This window comes from Drosophila sechellia, chromosome 2L, assembly GCF_004382195.2.
Source record: "Drosophila sechellia strain sech25 chromosome 2L, ASM438219v1, whole genome shotgun sequence".
Taxonomy (NCBI): domain Eukaryota; kingdom Metazoa; phylum Arthropoda; class Insecta; order Diptera; family Drosophilidae; genus Drosophila; species Drosophila sechellia.
The window spans coordinates 22,286,352-22,298,192 of record NC_045949.1 but is presented as its reverse complement, the minus strand read 5'-3'; the positions used below and the strand labels follow the sequence as shown (position 1 = coordinate 22,298,192).

The following is an 11,841-nucleotide window of genomic DNA, read 5'->3' as shown; positions in this document are numbered from 1 at the left end:
TGAGGCGTCCTTGCGGCGACATCGCCATCATCCCCAGCATCATCGTCATCATCTGGGCGCAGACACCCTGAAGGGGGCTCTGATCTATGGACTCTGGCGGTGGAAACCTATTCGGGTTCGACTTGCTGGCTGGCTGTCGTTCTCTTCCGCTCTTCCACACTACTCTCCGGGCGAATTTTCTTCTGGGAAAGAGGTCCTACAGCTTGCAATTTATGTGCATCCCACATGGAGCCTGCGAGCCGGGCTGTTGGGGCTGTTTCTCAGTGTCGCGTCTCTGAATTTTTCTAGTTCCAATTTTTTGCCCTCCTTTTTGTTTTGTTCCTGTATTTATGGATTTTCATTGGCGCAGCAGCTCTTTGCGAGCCAGGGGAAGAGGGAGCGCCGTGTCAAAACGCAAATGATTTATTGAACTGACAGGCAGCAGTGAATTTTGTCGAGTCAAGTCGCAGGACAACGATGCGGCGTCGTCGTTGAGGAAAAGGACGAGCCAACCTTCAAGCACCTCCCTGCGCCTTTTTCACTAGCCTAACATTTCGCATTACATTGGGAAGACGGCGTGGGTATATAACAAAATGCTTTGATATGGTATGGTATGCTTATAGCAAGACAACATTTGTACTTTTTATACCCGTTACTCGTAAATAAAAGGGTAGATTCTAGATTCGTTAAAAAGTATGTAACAGGTTTCCGACCATATAAAGTATATATGTATATTCTTGATCGGGGGCAATAGACGAGTCGAACGGGTAATGAATGACTTGATCTCAGGAACTACAGGTGAATTTTTAAATGTTTTCTCATTTTATTTCCCAGTATCTATCGATATCAAAGACAACATTTTACATTTTGCGTTCACATTCACACTAGCTGAGTAACGGGTATCCAATAGTCGGGTACTCGACTATAGCATGCTAGAAAACAATATTTCGTAAGTGCAGACCTCCGAGTGAAAGCATAAAGTCACATTTCGCCTTATTATTTGATTTTAGAATTGACGGAAATTATCAAATCGAATCGGTCCGTGTCGATTTCGAAACATTTTTCGGTGTAATATTCCCCCTGCATCCTCTGTTGCATGTTCTAGTTTTGCCGCCATTTCTTGTTTCGATGTTGTACCCGTCTCGCTTTTTGCTGCATGAGGGTGGAGTTTTCGCTCAACTCAACTGAAAACCGAACTGAACTCAACTGAGGCCCTGGCGCAAGAAATGGCACCGATGCGAAATGAAGTTTTGATTTAGTTCAAAATTTTTATCAAAAGAAACGCGTTTCTGCTGCTGCTGTGGCTTTTCTCCTGCTCCTGCTCCTCTTTCCGTTCTGGGTTTCCCTTGCAGTTTTTCTAATAAATCACAGCATGGGTTGTCTCCTGATATGGGCGGACCTTTTGGGCGTAATGGTATTTTGATTTATGTCTTAACCAAGCATAATGCAAAAGTTCTCAAGCTCAACTACCACGCATCCGTGAAGACCACCTATAACATAAAATAAAGTAAGCTGATGCAAACGTTTTCAACATGCTTATTGCCCGACTGCGCGTTGACACCCTGGCAGTTCTTCATCAGCAAATATTAAAATGAGCGTACTTTGAAGTACACGTTGTATCAAAACCGAGAAGCACGCTGTGCGGATTTGATTTTCGGTTGATCGACTTACGTCACGGTGCCATGAAAGTTAGACCATAATTTTCTATAACTTATAAAATAAAACTCAGACTTTGAAGGACTTGAAGGTGTATATATATGTATATACATACATATATATACGCAGAAAATTATTGAACCAAATTATTAGAAAGTGTGCTGTGCAGGGATTACTATCCTGAATGATATATATATCCGCTCGACAGGCACATGGACAGGCACCGACCTACATACTTGTAGGTACATACGTGAAAGCATGTGTTATGATACTAAATTATTGCTAATAAATTAAGATGCTATAACCCACCATGAGTTACGACTCAGCTGAAAGTATTAAAACATATCCCTCCATATATTCGACTTGGCTTAAACTTATCCTGTGAGCATTGCTCGGCATGTCATCATCACCATTCCCAAGTTGAATAATTACAAAATGGAAATAACTGAAACAGACCTTCTACGTCTCCCTCTGACGCAAAAATGACGAGATTCTCAGTTCCTCTTAGACATACCTACATATACTTAATGCAGACAGCTTTCAGGAACGCCCACCCACCACCAGATCCAGGAATGGAATCAGATCCACGCGACGAATGCCAGTGCCATCGTCATGGCGATGAGGATGAGGAATCCGAGACTAGAAGCCAGAAGCCAGAAGCCCGGCAAAGACTAATGAGACTGCCACAGGACGCAGGACAAGCGCCTGCAGTGCAAAAGTTTAGCAAAAGTGTCAGAAAATGTGAATGCGATTGTGGGGGTGGTGGGTGGTGTTTGGCGTAGGGTGGAGCGGGTAATGTGCCGAGGTAAACGGCAGCAAACGAGATGAATGATATCCAGACGAATGATGCATGAGTCGCTTTGGGGGCGGGTGGCGTTGGGTGGGTGGCCGGTCGGTTGGAAATCCGAAGCTTCATTCGCTAGGGTTTATGTGCTCCTTAGTGGAGGGGCGGGTGCGGGTGGTGAGCGGATGGCGTGGTGCGGGTTGCGGGGTGCGGAAGACGCTGCCTTGTAAACCAGACGCAGGCGTGGACGCAGCAGCGAATGAGAATGCGAATGCACACAAACATACACGATTATATACACTCAGCTGGTAAGAGGAAACATATCCAGCTCGAATCTTGTCTGCAATAAATCAAATTTTATTACACTTTTCTTTATGCATGCCACAGGATATATGGCAAGCGTATGGCTCACTGATGGGCACACAGAGACCCAGGGCACAGCGAACTGAGATTTTCGCAGGCTCATTTAGTGGTGCTTTTGCTCCGGGGGGTAGACTTGGGGTTGGGCCGAATTATCACACGGATTGACGTCGTAGCAACGCGCCGCAAGAGGTTTACGCCATTTGGGTCACTAATGATCGAATTGGGGTACGGGCACATATGTACAAGATAAATGCAGTTTTAAATAGAATTGTTTAAACTTATTAAACAATTACGACCTCAAAGTTAAATATGAGGCCTGACATCTCCTACGGCACCTTTAGATTTAGATCGCCACGTTTACGACGGTAATTTCCAAACTATCCAGTTTTTATTATTTATTTTTTTATTTATTTATTATTTTTCCAGTTATCAAAGAACACTTTTTAACGAATGTATTTCTAATGAATGTCTAAGCTTGGAAAATGGAAAGGGAACGCAATGAGCTGCTCAATCAGCAAGTAGACTTCATTGGAGATTGTATTCAAGTTCCGCGTAACATCACAACAGTATATATACATGAAGAATTGTATTTTTATTAAAAAAAAAAACATTTATAGGGAGTTGCCTTTATTGAATACTAAATAACGATGTTTACACGGCGTTTTATGCATATGAATAATTCAGTCGTGCATTGTCATTATAGAGCCCCTCTATAAATATTCGAAATAAATCTCATAGTTTTACATGTAAACATAAAATCATTAAGTCACTTCTTAAATAATATTATGTACATTTTTAGGACTAATCATTTAAAATATAAGCAACCTTTAAATCGCTCTAAGTCGATAAGACTTAATTTTAAAACTGCAGTAAAGTGTATCTAACTAGTCACCTATTTCATTATCCTATCATTCATTATCCACTATTAATATTTTCGCACATTGGCTTCAACCGTGTTTCTAAAATTTTGGGTACATAAATTACATAAGTAAATCTACTTGTCTATCGCCTTAGGACTTAGGAATTAACTTTGGCCACTCACCTTGGCATTTTGCACCTGCCTCTAAATGCGCCACCCACTTTAGCCGCCCACTTAGACATAGAGACAGTTTCAATGTCGGCAGTTTTGTTGGCTTATCAAAGAGCAAAAAAGTAAACCGTTATTCATGACACTTTTCAGAATTTATGTGTTTGTATCTCATTAAGCGGAGCAGAAGCAACGAGTGGAGCAGTGGCTGCTTGGAGGTGGGAGGTTAACCCTAAGGTGTCCTGTGCGTAACTTTCGAAGGCAAGTAAAAAAAATTCTTGGGGGGAGGCCCTTCGAGAAGAACGTACAGTCAATGCAACCAACCTGAATACTGTGGAGGGCCAGGAAAGTTGCGTGAAACATTTTACAAAATGTATCTCTTAGCACAGGTGAGGCATCCAGCACATGTCGCCCTACCCCCCTATCACATAGGTGTACACAGCCTAATTTAATTTAATTTAATCTAATCAAATTTAATTTAGATTAATTTAATTTAATTTGCTTTAATTTAATTTACTTTAATTTAATTTAATTTAATTTACTTTAATTTAATTTAATTTAATTTAATTTAATTTAATTTAATTTAATTTAATTTACTTTAATTTAATTTAATTTACTTAAATTTAATTTAATGTACTTTAATTTAATTTATTTTAATTTAATTTAATTAAATTTATTTTATTTTACTTTAATTTAATTTATTGTAATTTAATTTACTTGAATTTAATTTAATTTAATTTACTTTAATTTAATTTAATTAATTTAATTTAATTTAATTTAATATAATTTAATTTAATTTAATTTAATTTAATTTAATTTAATTTAATTTACTTTAATTTAATTTAATTTAATTTAATTTACTTTAATTTAATTTAATTTAATTTAATTTAATTTAATTTAATTTAATTTAATTTACTTAATTTAATTTAATTAATTTTTTTATTACACCATAATTATTGAGTAAAAATAAATCCTTCGGCAATTAACATTTCCGAGGAGATTTTTGCCGACATCAGTTATGGCCGAAAAAGATGGCAATAGGATAGTGGAAGGAGAGGGTTAGGAATTTTGGTATGAAGCTGGTATCGGGATGTGGATGTCGTTGTCCCAATCCTTTCTTGCCCATAAATCAGCGAATCGCGTTCACATTTGCCACATGTTCTTGTTCCTGGGAAGTCACTTCCCCTTCCACCAATTTACCACACCGCCGAGTTAGGACGGCCGTGTAGGCCATAATTCAGGTTTAATTAACTCAGAGTGTTTATTATCACATATTAGTTTACAATGTGAAATGTCAGGTTTTCGGGTGGCGTCGTGACACAATTAAATGAAACTTAAACTGACCCATTTATTTTGATTGGCAAGGAACTCAAACTGAGCTTGAGAACAGAGCGTGATATTTTGGCCAAATTATTTGCTGTGATATATGTATATATATTGAACTGGTATATAGAATATATTTATACAATACAAAGATTGCCGAGCTCATGAGCTCTTTAATCTGGTTCTTTCTGGTTACTTTGCTATATTTTGTTGTTGTATGAGGATGTTTTACTTCAAAGGCCTTCTATGGGTCGTCCGGTCATCCGGTGTACCGACAATAATTAATGTATACTATAATGTATTATAGCTACAAATAAAGATTAAACATTCCGAGTTTACGGCAGAATGGATGAGCTTATTCCGGTCGAAAACCCCTTAGCCACAAATATACCTTTGTTGTTTGGATACTTATCTACTTACAACACTTACAAAGATGCTTGAAGAAACTTGTATTTTATAGTCGCGACACTTGACTGCCGCGTTACCATTCTGATTTTCTAGGCATTAAGAATATGGCAAACAAATCGACTAAATTTCTTTATAGCAGGCGTTCTGAAAAGAATGTCACCCACAAGCCCACAAAAAACATATTCAATTGGAGAGTCAAACGTACAAATTTTTATTGAACTCCTTATTTGCTCTTCCTACTTGGTAAGTTACCATTGAGCTGCATTTCGTGCACTGATTTAAAATCAGGAAATTAGATCGTTGGAAAAATGCGTTTTAATTCTATTCTGAATTCTGCCTTTATTGCGTTTGTATAACTAAAGTGAGTAACACGGGGGGCGGGTGGAAGATGTTGCAGGAAATACAACGGGTGTTGTGGTGCGTGGGACGGGGAAGCAGGTGGCTTTGTTTAAAAATAATATCACAAAAACTGAAATACAATTCGTATACATAGTTGGTAACCATTATTCCCCATATATCATAGATATAAATTATCCTGACGAAAGAGGCGGTAAAAGTGATTGTTTGGACAATATGGTTCACATTTTGCATAGATTGCCCTTTTCTTAGGTTTAACTCTTAGGTTATATACTCAAAGTTCTTAGTAATTGTTGAGACTCGAACTGCTAATATACATTGGTTTTATATACTTTAATATGTGTATGAATATATCGTTTTAAAATTGTTTCCGTATACATGCGTTGCTGTGGCTTTATATTGATGTAGATATCATTATTCTTTAGACTTATGGAAGGAAAGTGCCATTGGCTAGTATTTACATTTAATCAATGCATTTCGTTTGGGCTACATGTGCATCGCATCCATTAACTGGTTCTATCATTAGGGTTATTGTTTAAGTGTAAGGATTTACGTATACTGCGTTGCGTTTGTTTTGTTATTGCTTAGAATAACCAATTTAGCTGGTTAGGTTTCTTTCTAGATTTAAACAGTTTTGATTTGGCACCCTTTTCCTTTTCATTCATTGTGACAAGGAGTAGCGGATAAATAAATAAGTAATGGCTGGCTTGTTCCCTGAGTGCACTCAAATCCGAATTCAATTGCACTCGAAAACGAACCAAATTATTGCCACTCAGTAGGAGTACTCACTCTCTTACTCTTTATACACCCACTGCGCTATGCCTGTCTCTCTCGCCGCCATCCAATTCCACTTTGACGAACTCGTGTTGTCGCCTTTCGTCACTCCGCCACTATGGCCGTCCCTGTCCGACTCGCTTTGATGGACAGCCGCTCGTCAAAGTGGTGGTAATTGAATTTCCAGCTTGCTAGTCCTCTCTCGCTCGCGCCTTAGACTGCGGCTGTCCGATTGGGAAACAATAAGCAGCAGACCAGCAGACCGTGACGTCACTGACGAAGGGGAAAAACTACTCGAGAGAGCGTAGTGGTCTGGGGAAATTTCCTGTTAAATTCAGCAAAAGTAGGGGAAATCTTGTTGGGTGTACAGCGGCAAAGAGAGAGACAGTGAGAACTTTGATATTTGGAGAAAGAGCGGACGAAAGAGCGAGAGCTGTGCAGATCAGAATCATGATCAGAAATCAATGCAGTTTTTTAAAAATTTGCAAACGGATTGCTAAAGTTTGATTAACAGACATTAACGAAAATAGCCTCGTTTTTTTTTAATTTGAACCATCAACTAGGATGGTTATTCAGTTTAATGTATTTTGGGCTGCTGTTTGAAAGATTTTGGCTTCGTAAAGCAAACAATTTAAATGTAGCCTAAGTTCAAAGGATAAATTCTGAATATTTAATACAGCTTACGTGTCTGCAATCTGTGACCCAATTTGTTAATTCCCTTTAAGCACTTTTGCTAATAGATTTTTCTACTGTTTTACGGATGACATCTCTTCTCTACAAGTTCTCCGTTCTCCAGCAGTTTAGGCGTTTTTAGAGGATAGCTGTTTGGCCAGCTCCGTGTATTTGAGGAACTTTGACTGCGGACTCTCGTCATAGGGGCTAATGGTTGGCGAGGGAGGGGGCTGCTGAGATCCTGTCGCCGGACTCCTGGAAGCTGATCTCCTGGGGGAGGCCAAGGGCATCGACTTGGGGCTCTGAACAGCGGGGGACTTGAGCCTGGGCGAGTCCTCGCCTGCGTCTTTCACAAAGTGCACCTTGGAGAGATGGTGGCGGTAGGCGCCCTTCGATGCAAAAGGGGTATCACAGTAGGAGCACTTAATGATAGACGAATCGCCGCCGGAGCCACCATTACTTGCACTCAGAACGGCCTCGTTGCAGGCCCAGCTGAAGGCCACCAGGTCGTTACCGTTCGCTGAGGGAAGTGTTGCTGATGCTGTGGAGGATCCGGTGGAGGACGCGCTGCGGAGGGCAGTGCTTGGGGGATCCGCTTTCTCGCACAGTTTCTGCAGCGCAGCTAGGGGATGGGCCTTTGGCTTCTGGGCGGAGGCGCTACTGCTGCTGTTGTTGTTGTTAAAGCAGTGCCCTGGAAAAATGATTAGTTCAGTATTGTTAACCAATATAATATCTAGCAGTCAGTGATATGTTTACTAATGAATCAATTCACTGAGTCGTTATTTATTTCATTTCATTTATTTTTAATATATAACTAATAACTAATAATATTTGCATGCATAGATTACAAGGTTCTGAGCCAATCGATTTTCTGACAATGGACTAATACCTCGTCTCTAGTTAAGCCTTACGCTTTCAAACAATTTTTGTATATATTGAGTATTGTCTCTTACCCGAGTGGTTGTTGCCGCTGTTTTCCACTCCACTGAGCTGATCGAACATGGAGTTCAAGGCCAGAAGACTGCCATTATCTGGTGGAGATCTTGCGGTCTGCGGAGCAGGTGATTTGCTTTCAGACCGAGGACTATCTCGGCTTGCTTCCATGCTGAACTCCTTTTTCACTTGGATCTGCTGCCGAGGACTGCAGCCCTCCCGATCGCAACCCACCAAGGGTTCCGCCTCTGGTGGCTCAGCTTTGATGGTTGGTGGTGGGGGAAGCGACGGGACAGGAGTATCTGGACTTCTGCGGGGGGTGGCCTGCTGTCTGTCTGGGGTGTAAGATGATTCCACCCTACTGGCTGAGCTCGATTCGCTGGCACTGCGATCTCTCGAGGCGAAGGAGGATCGGAGCAGGTGCATCGCTTGGGTATCCATAAGAGGCTTGGTGTAGTCACTGCTGTCCTCAATTCCCAAACGCTTTAGGATGCTGGCTCCAAGCGGAGTTCCAGCGTCGGAATAGCCACCAAGTGTCATGGTTCTGCTAGTTCTCGATTCGAAGCTCTTCTCTATAAGTTGCTCCAGGGCATTTAGGACTGATGGCGGCTTTTCAGCGCCTTGTCCTAGACTAGGACTTGGCAAGCTATCTACTCCTGCCTTAGATCGACGGGGAGGGATTGGAATGCTCTCGCCTAGGCACTTTCGAATGTGCTCTACAAACAACGCAGTTTCTATCTTACTGCCACACTTTTCACACGTAATTTTGGTGGCAGCAGCAAAGTCCCTCAGGGGCTTTAGCGCTGAGTCCAGACTGGAATTCGAGCCAGAACGCTCGAGCTCAAGAAGCTTCCTAACCGGCAAAGACTTCTTGCGTTTCTCGTTGCGAATTTGCCTTCCCCTTTTCAGACTGCCAGTGCCGGCAGCTGGAGGAGATGCTGAAGGAGCCGGTGACTCCTTGTAGTGCGATTTTTGGGCCATGTGGGTGCTTAACTCCTTTAGGCTGCCGAAGGCCTGATCACAAACTTTACACGTGAGCACTGCACTCACTGATGGAGCTGTGCAACTCGGCGAAGGGGGAGCAGCGGAGGACGTAGACGGAACTCCAGGGTTTGTCGGCCTCTCCCGTTCATCGCCAGACTTCCAGGAAATGATCTGCTCCTGCGAGATGATATTCGTGTAGTGCTGCGTCTCCTGCATGTGACTGGTCATCTCGGCCAGAGACCGGAAGCTTTGTCCGCACCACATGCACTTAAGTATCTGGCGGGTTTGCTCCGCACCCTTTCCGAGCCAAACATCCTGACCCCTCACCAATTTCCTGGGAAGGGGCATAGTTTCCTTAATAAGCATATTTAACTCTGATTTCGAGGAGTTTGAAGAGCTTGAGGTGGAGCTACTGCTGCTGGAACAGGCCGAGTTGGAAGCTGAAGTGGCCAACCTTGTGGGAGGAGGAGCAGTCGGAGTGCCGACTCTTCCGGTTGGCAACGGCGAGGGTATCTGCACACCGCAATGCTGAGTCTCCTTCATGTGGGCAGTTAAGTTAGCCAGAGTTGAAAAGCTCTGCTTGCACCACACACACTTAAACACATCCTTTGCTGTATCAGCACCTTTGTTCAGCCAATGAGACTGCCACGCGCTGTGCCGGCCACCGGAATTGGAACTCGCTCCCGCAGGCACTCCAGCTCCTAGAGATGATGTAGCGCCTGAGTTTCGACCAGCTGTTGGGGGTGTTTCCAATCGGCTTATCTCAGTCATCTTCTCCAACGCTTTGCTGGCGTCACTGGGTGCCAACTTAGAATATCCCAATCCGCCCGTTTTGGCCGCTACAGCTGCCAAGTATGGGTTGATGGGGGGCATCCAGCTGCCAGGTGGTAGAGGTGACTTGTAATCTGCGGATATACTTCTTGGAATCTTCCTGGCAGGCGGAGAAACGGATTCTTGCCTTATCCCTGTGCTTACAGATAGATCTAAAGGACCATTATCGCACTGGACATCGTGATCGGGCTCCTGTTCCTGGTCCTGTTCCTGATCATCTTCCTGATCGTCGTCTCCGTGGCTCGCAGGCCGCTTTCTGCTAAAATCGAGGGCCGGTGACTCCACCTCCCCTTCCACCACTGCCTGCTGCGTTGCATGTTGGACCAGAGAAGCTGCTGCCGCCAAGGGATTTGTTAGTAGAAGGTGATTTTGTTGGGCAGCGGCTAGGTAAGCGGCCATGGCGGCGGATTGGGGCGGTAGCAGGGCAACTGCAGCTGCAGAAGGAAGGGTCGCCGTCAGGGGAACTCCCACCGAGTTTGGGGAGATGGTTACTCCAGTGGGCGTGAGAGTGGGCGTTGCAGCTGGGGTCAGACGATCGCTCGCCGAACAATGCGACTCATTCGATGGACATCGGACATCGCCCGTTCCAGCTCCCGCTCCAGCTGATGTGTTGGACTCCCGAGACTGACATCGCGGACTAGTTAACTCACTAAAATAAAAATTCGAAGATGGTGGAAGTTATGATCGAGTCACAATGCAAAACATGCAAACAAAATGGTTTATTTTTTCCTATTTAAAATTGCGTACTTTAAGCTCTTTAGATGTCGGACATCAAAACAGCAGTGCTCCTGTCAATTTGGTAGCACTCGGAATAAGCCTGTACTATATGGGCCTTGAAAACAAGCATTCCAGTGTGGAGCAGAAGAACTATATTATATTGACTAATTAATTAATTTTGTAGTCTATTGTAAATGGAGTAAACTTAATCGGCGAGAAGTTGGAATCACAACAAACTTTTAAGCAGGGTGAACAAACTCGAATTAAAATGCCGCCTGCGTTGTTTTAGTTATATCTTTCGTTTATGACCAACCAACTAACTAACTTTATGCAGCTTTTGTATTTCATGCTCGCTTTCGACAAAATAGTCGAAATAAAGCACTGCGTCTCCGAACGGAACCTGTGAACCTCCTCGGGAAACCCCGTATCGAATCGCTATTGGCGTGGAACAGCAAATCGGAGGAAGCGCTCACCTTGCACTCAGCGCCTGGCGATAGATTTCCAGCATGACGGCCTCGTGCAGCATCATTTTGTGGAAAACTGGGTATCCGGGCTTGCTCTCCAAAGGTTTGATGACTGGACTGCCTGGCGATACTTCCGAATTTCGTCCGCCTGGTCATCGATGGTGGCGGATTCGTTTCACTGCGGCCAAGTACGAACGGAGCTCTGATTTTATTTTCGTTCACTGAATAAATTCCTCGGCGAGCATACGTGTGTTTGTGTGACAGTTTCGTGTTGAACTTCTATCAAAAACACACACGTCAAATAAATCAAATGTCACAATGGTTCGTGGGCCGAAGAGGGGCGGGCGGAGACTGGGGAGCGGAGGACCACGACGATTCGATGACGAACGGGTGTATGTGAGCGTGCGTTTGTGGGTTGCAGACGTATTTTATTGCTGTTGCGGTCAAACTGCCGCCAATTTCACTTCCTTCAGCTTCCTCTTCTCACTTTGCACACACAACAGCTGTGCGTGTGCCGTGGGTGCTCGGCAGGGCTATTAATTTAGTGATTTATTGATGGCTTTCGACGA

General features: G+C 43.2%; 1 protein-coding gene across 1 annotated transcript; it reads right to left on the bottom strand.

The window, feature by feature from the left end:
* Nucleotides 1-5,727: 5,727 nt before the first annotated feature.
* On the bottom strand, nucleotides 5,728-11,425 carry LOC6619324 (protein tiptop). The gene is made up of 3 exons (XM_002043505.2): nucleotides 11,282-11,425; nucleotides 8,297-10,740; nucleotides 5,728-8,034 (listed from the first exon to the last, which is right to left on the bottom strand). The coding sequence occupies exons 1-3, from the start codon at nucleotides 11,335-11,337 to the stop codon at nucleotides 7,472-7,474; spliced, it is 3,063 nt and encodes a 1,020-aa protein (XP_002043541.1). The 5' UTR covers nucleotides 11,338-11,425; the 3' UTR covers nucleotides 5,728-7,471.
* Nucleotides 11,426-11,841: the final 416 nt, after the last annotated feature.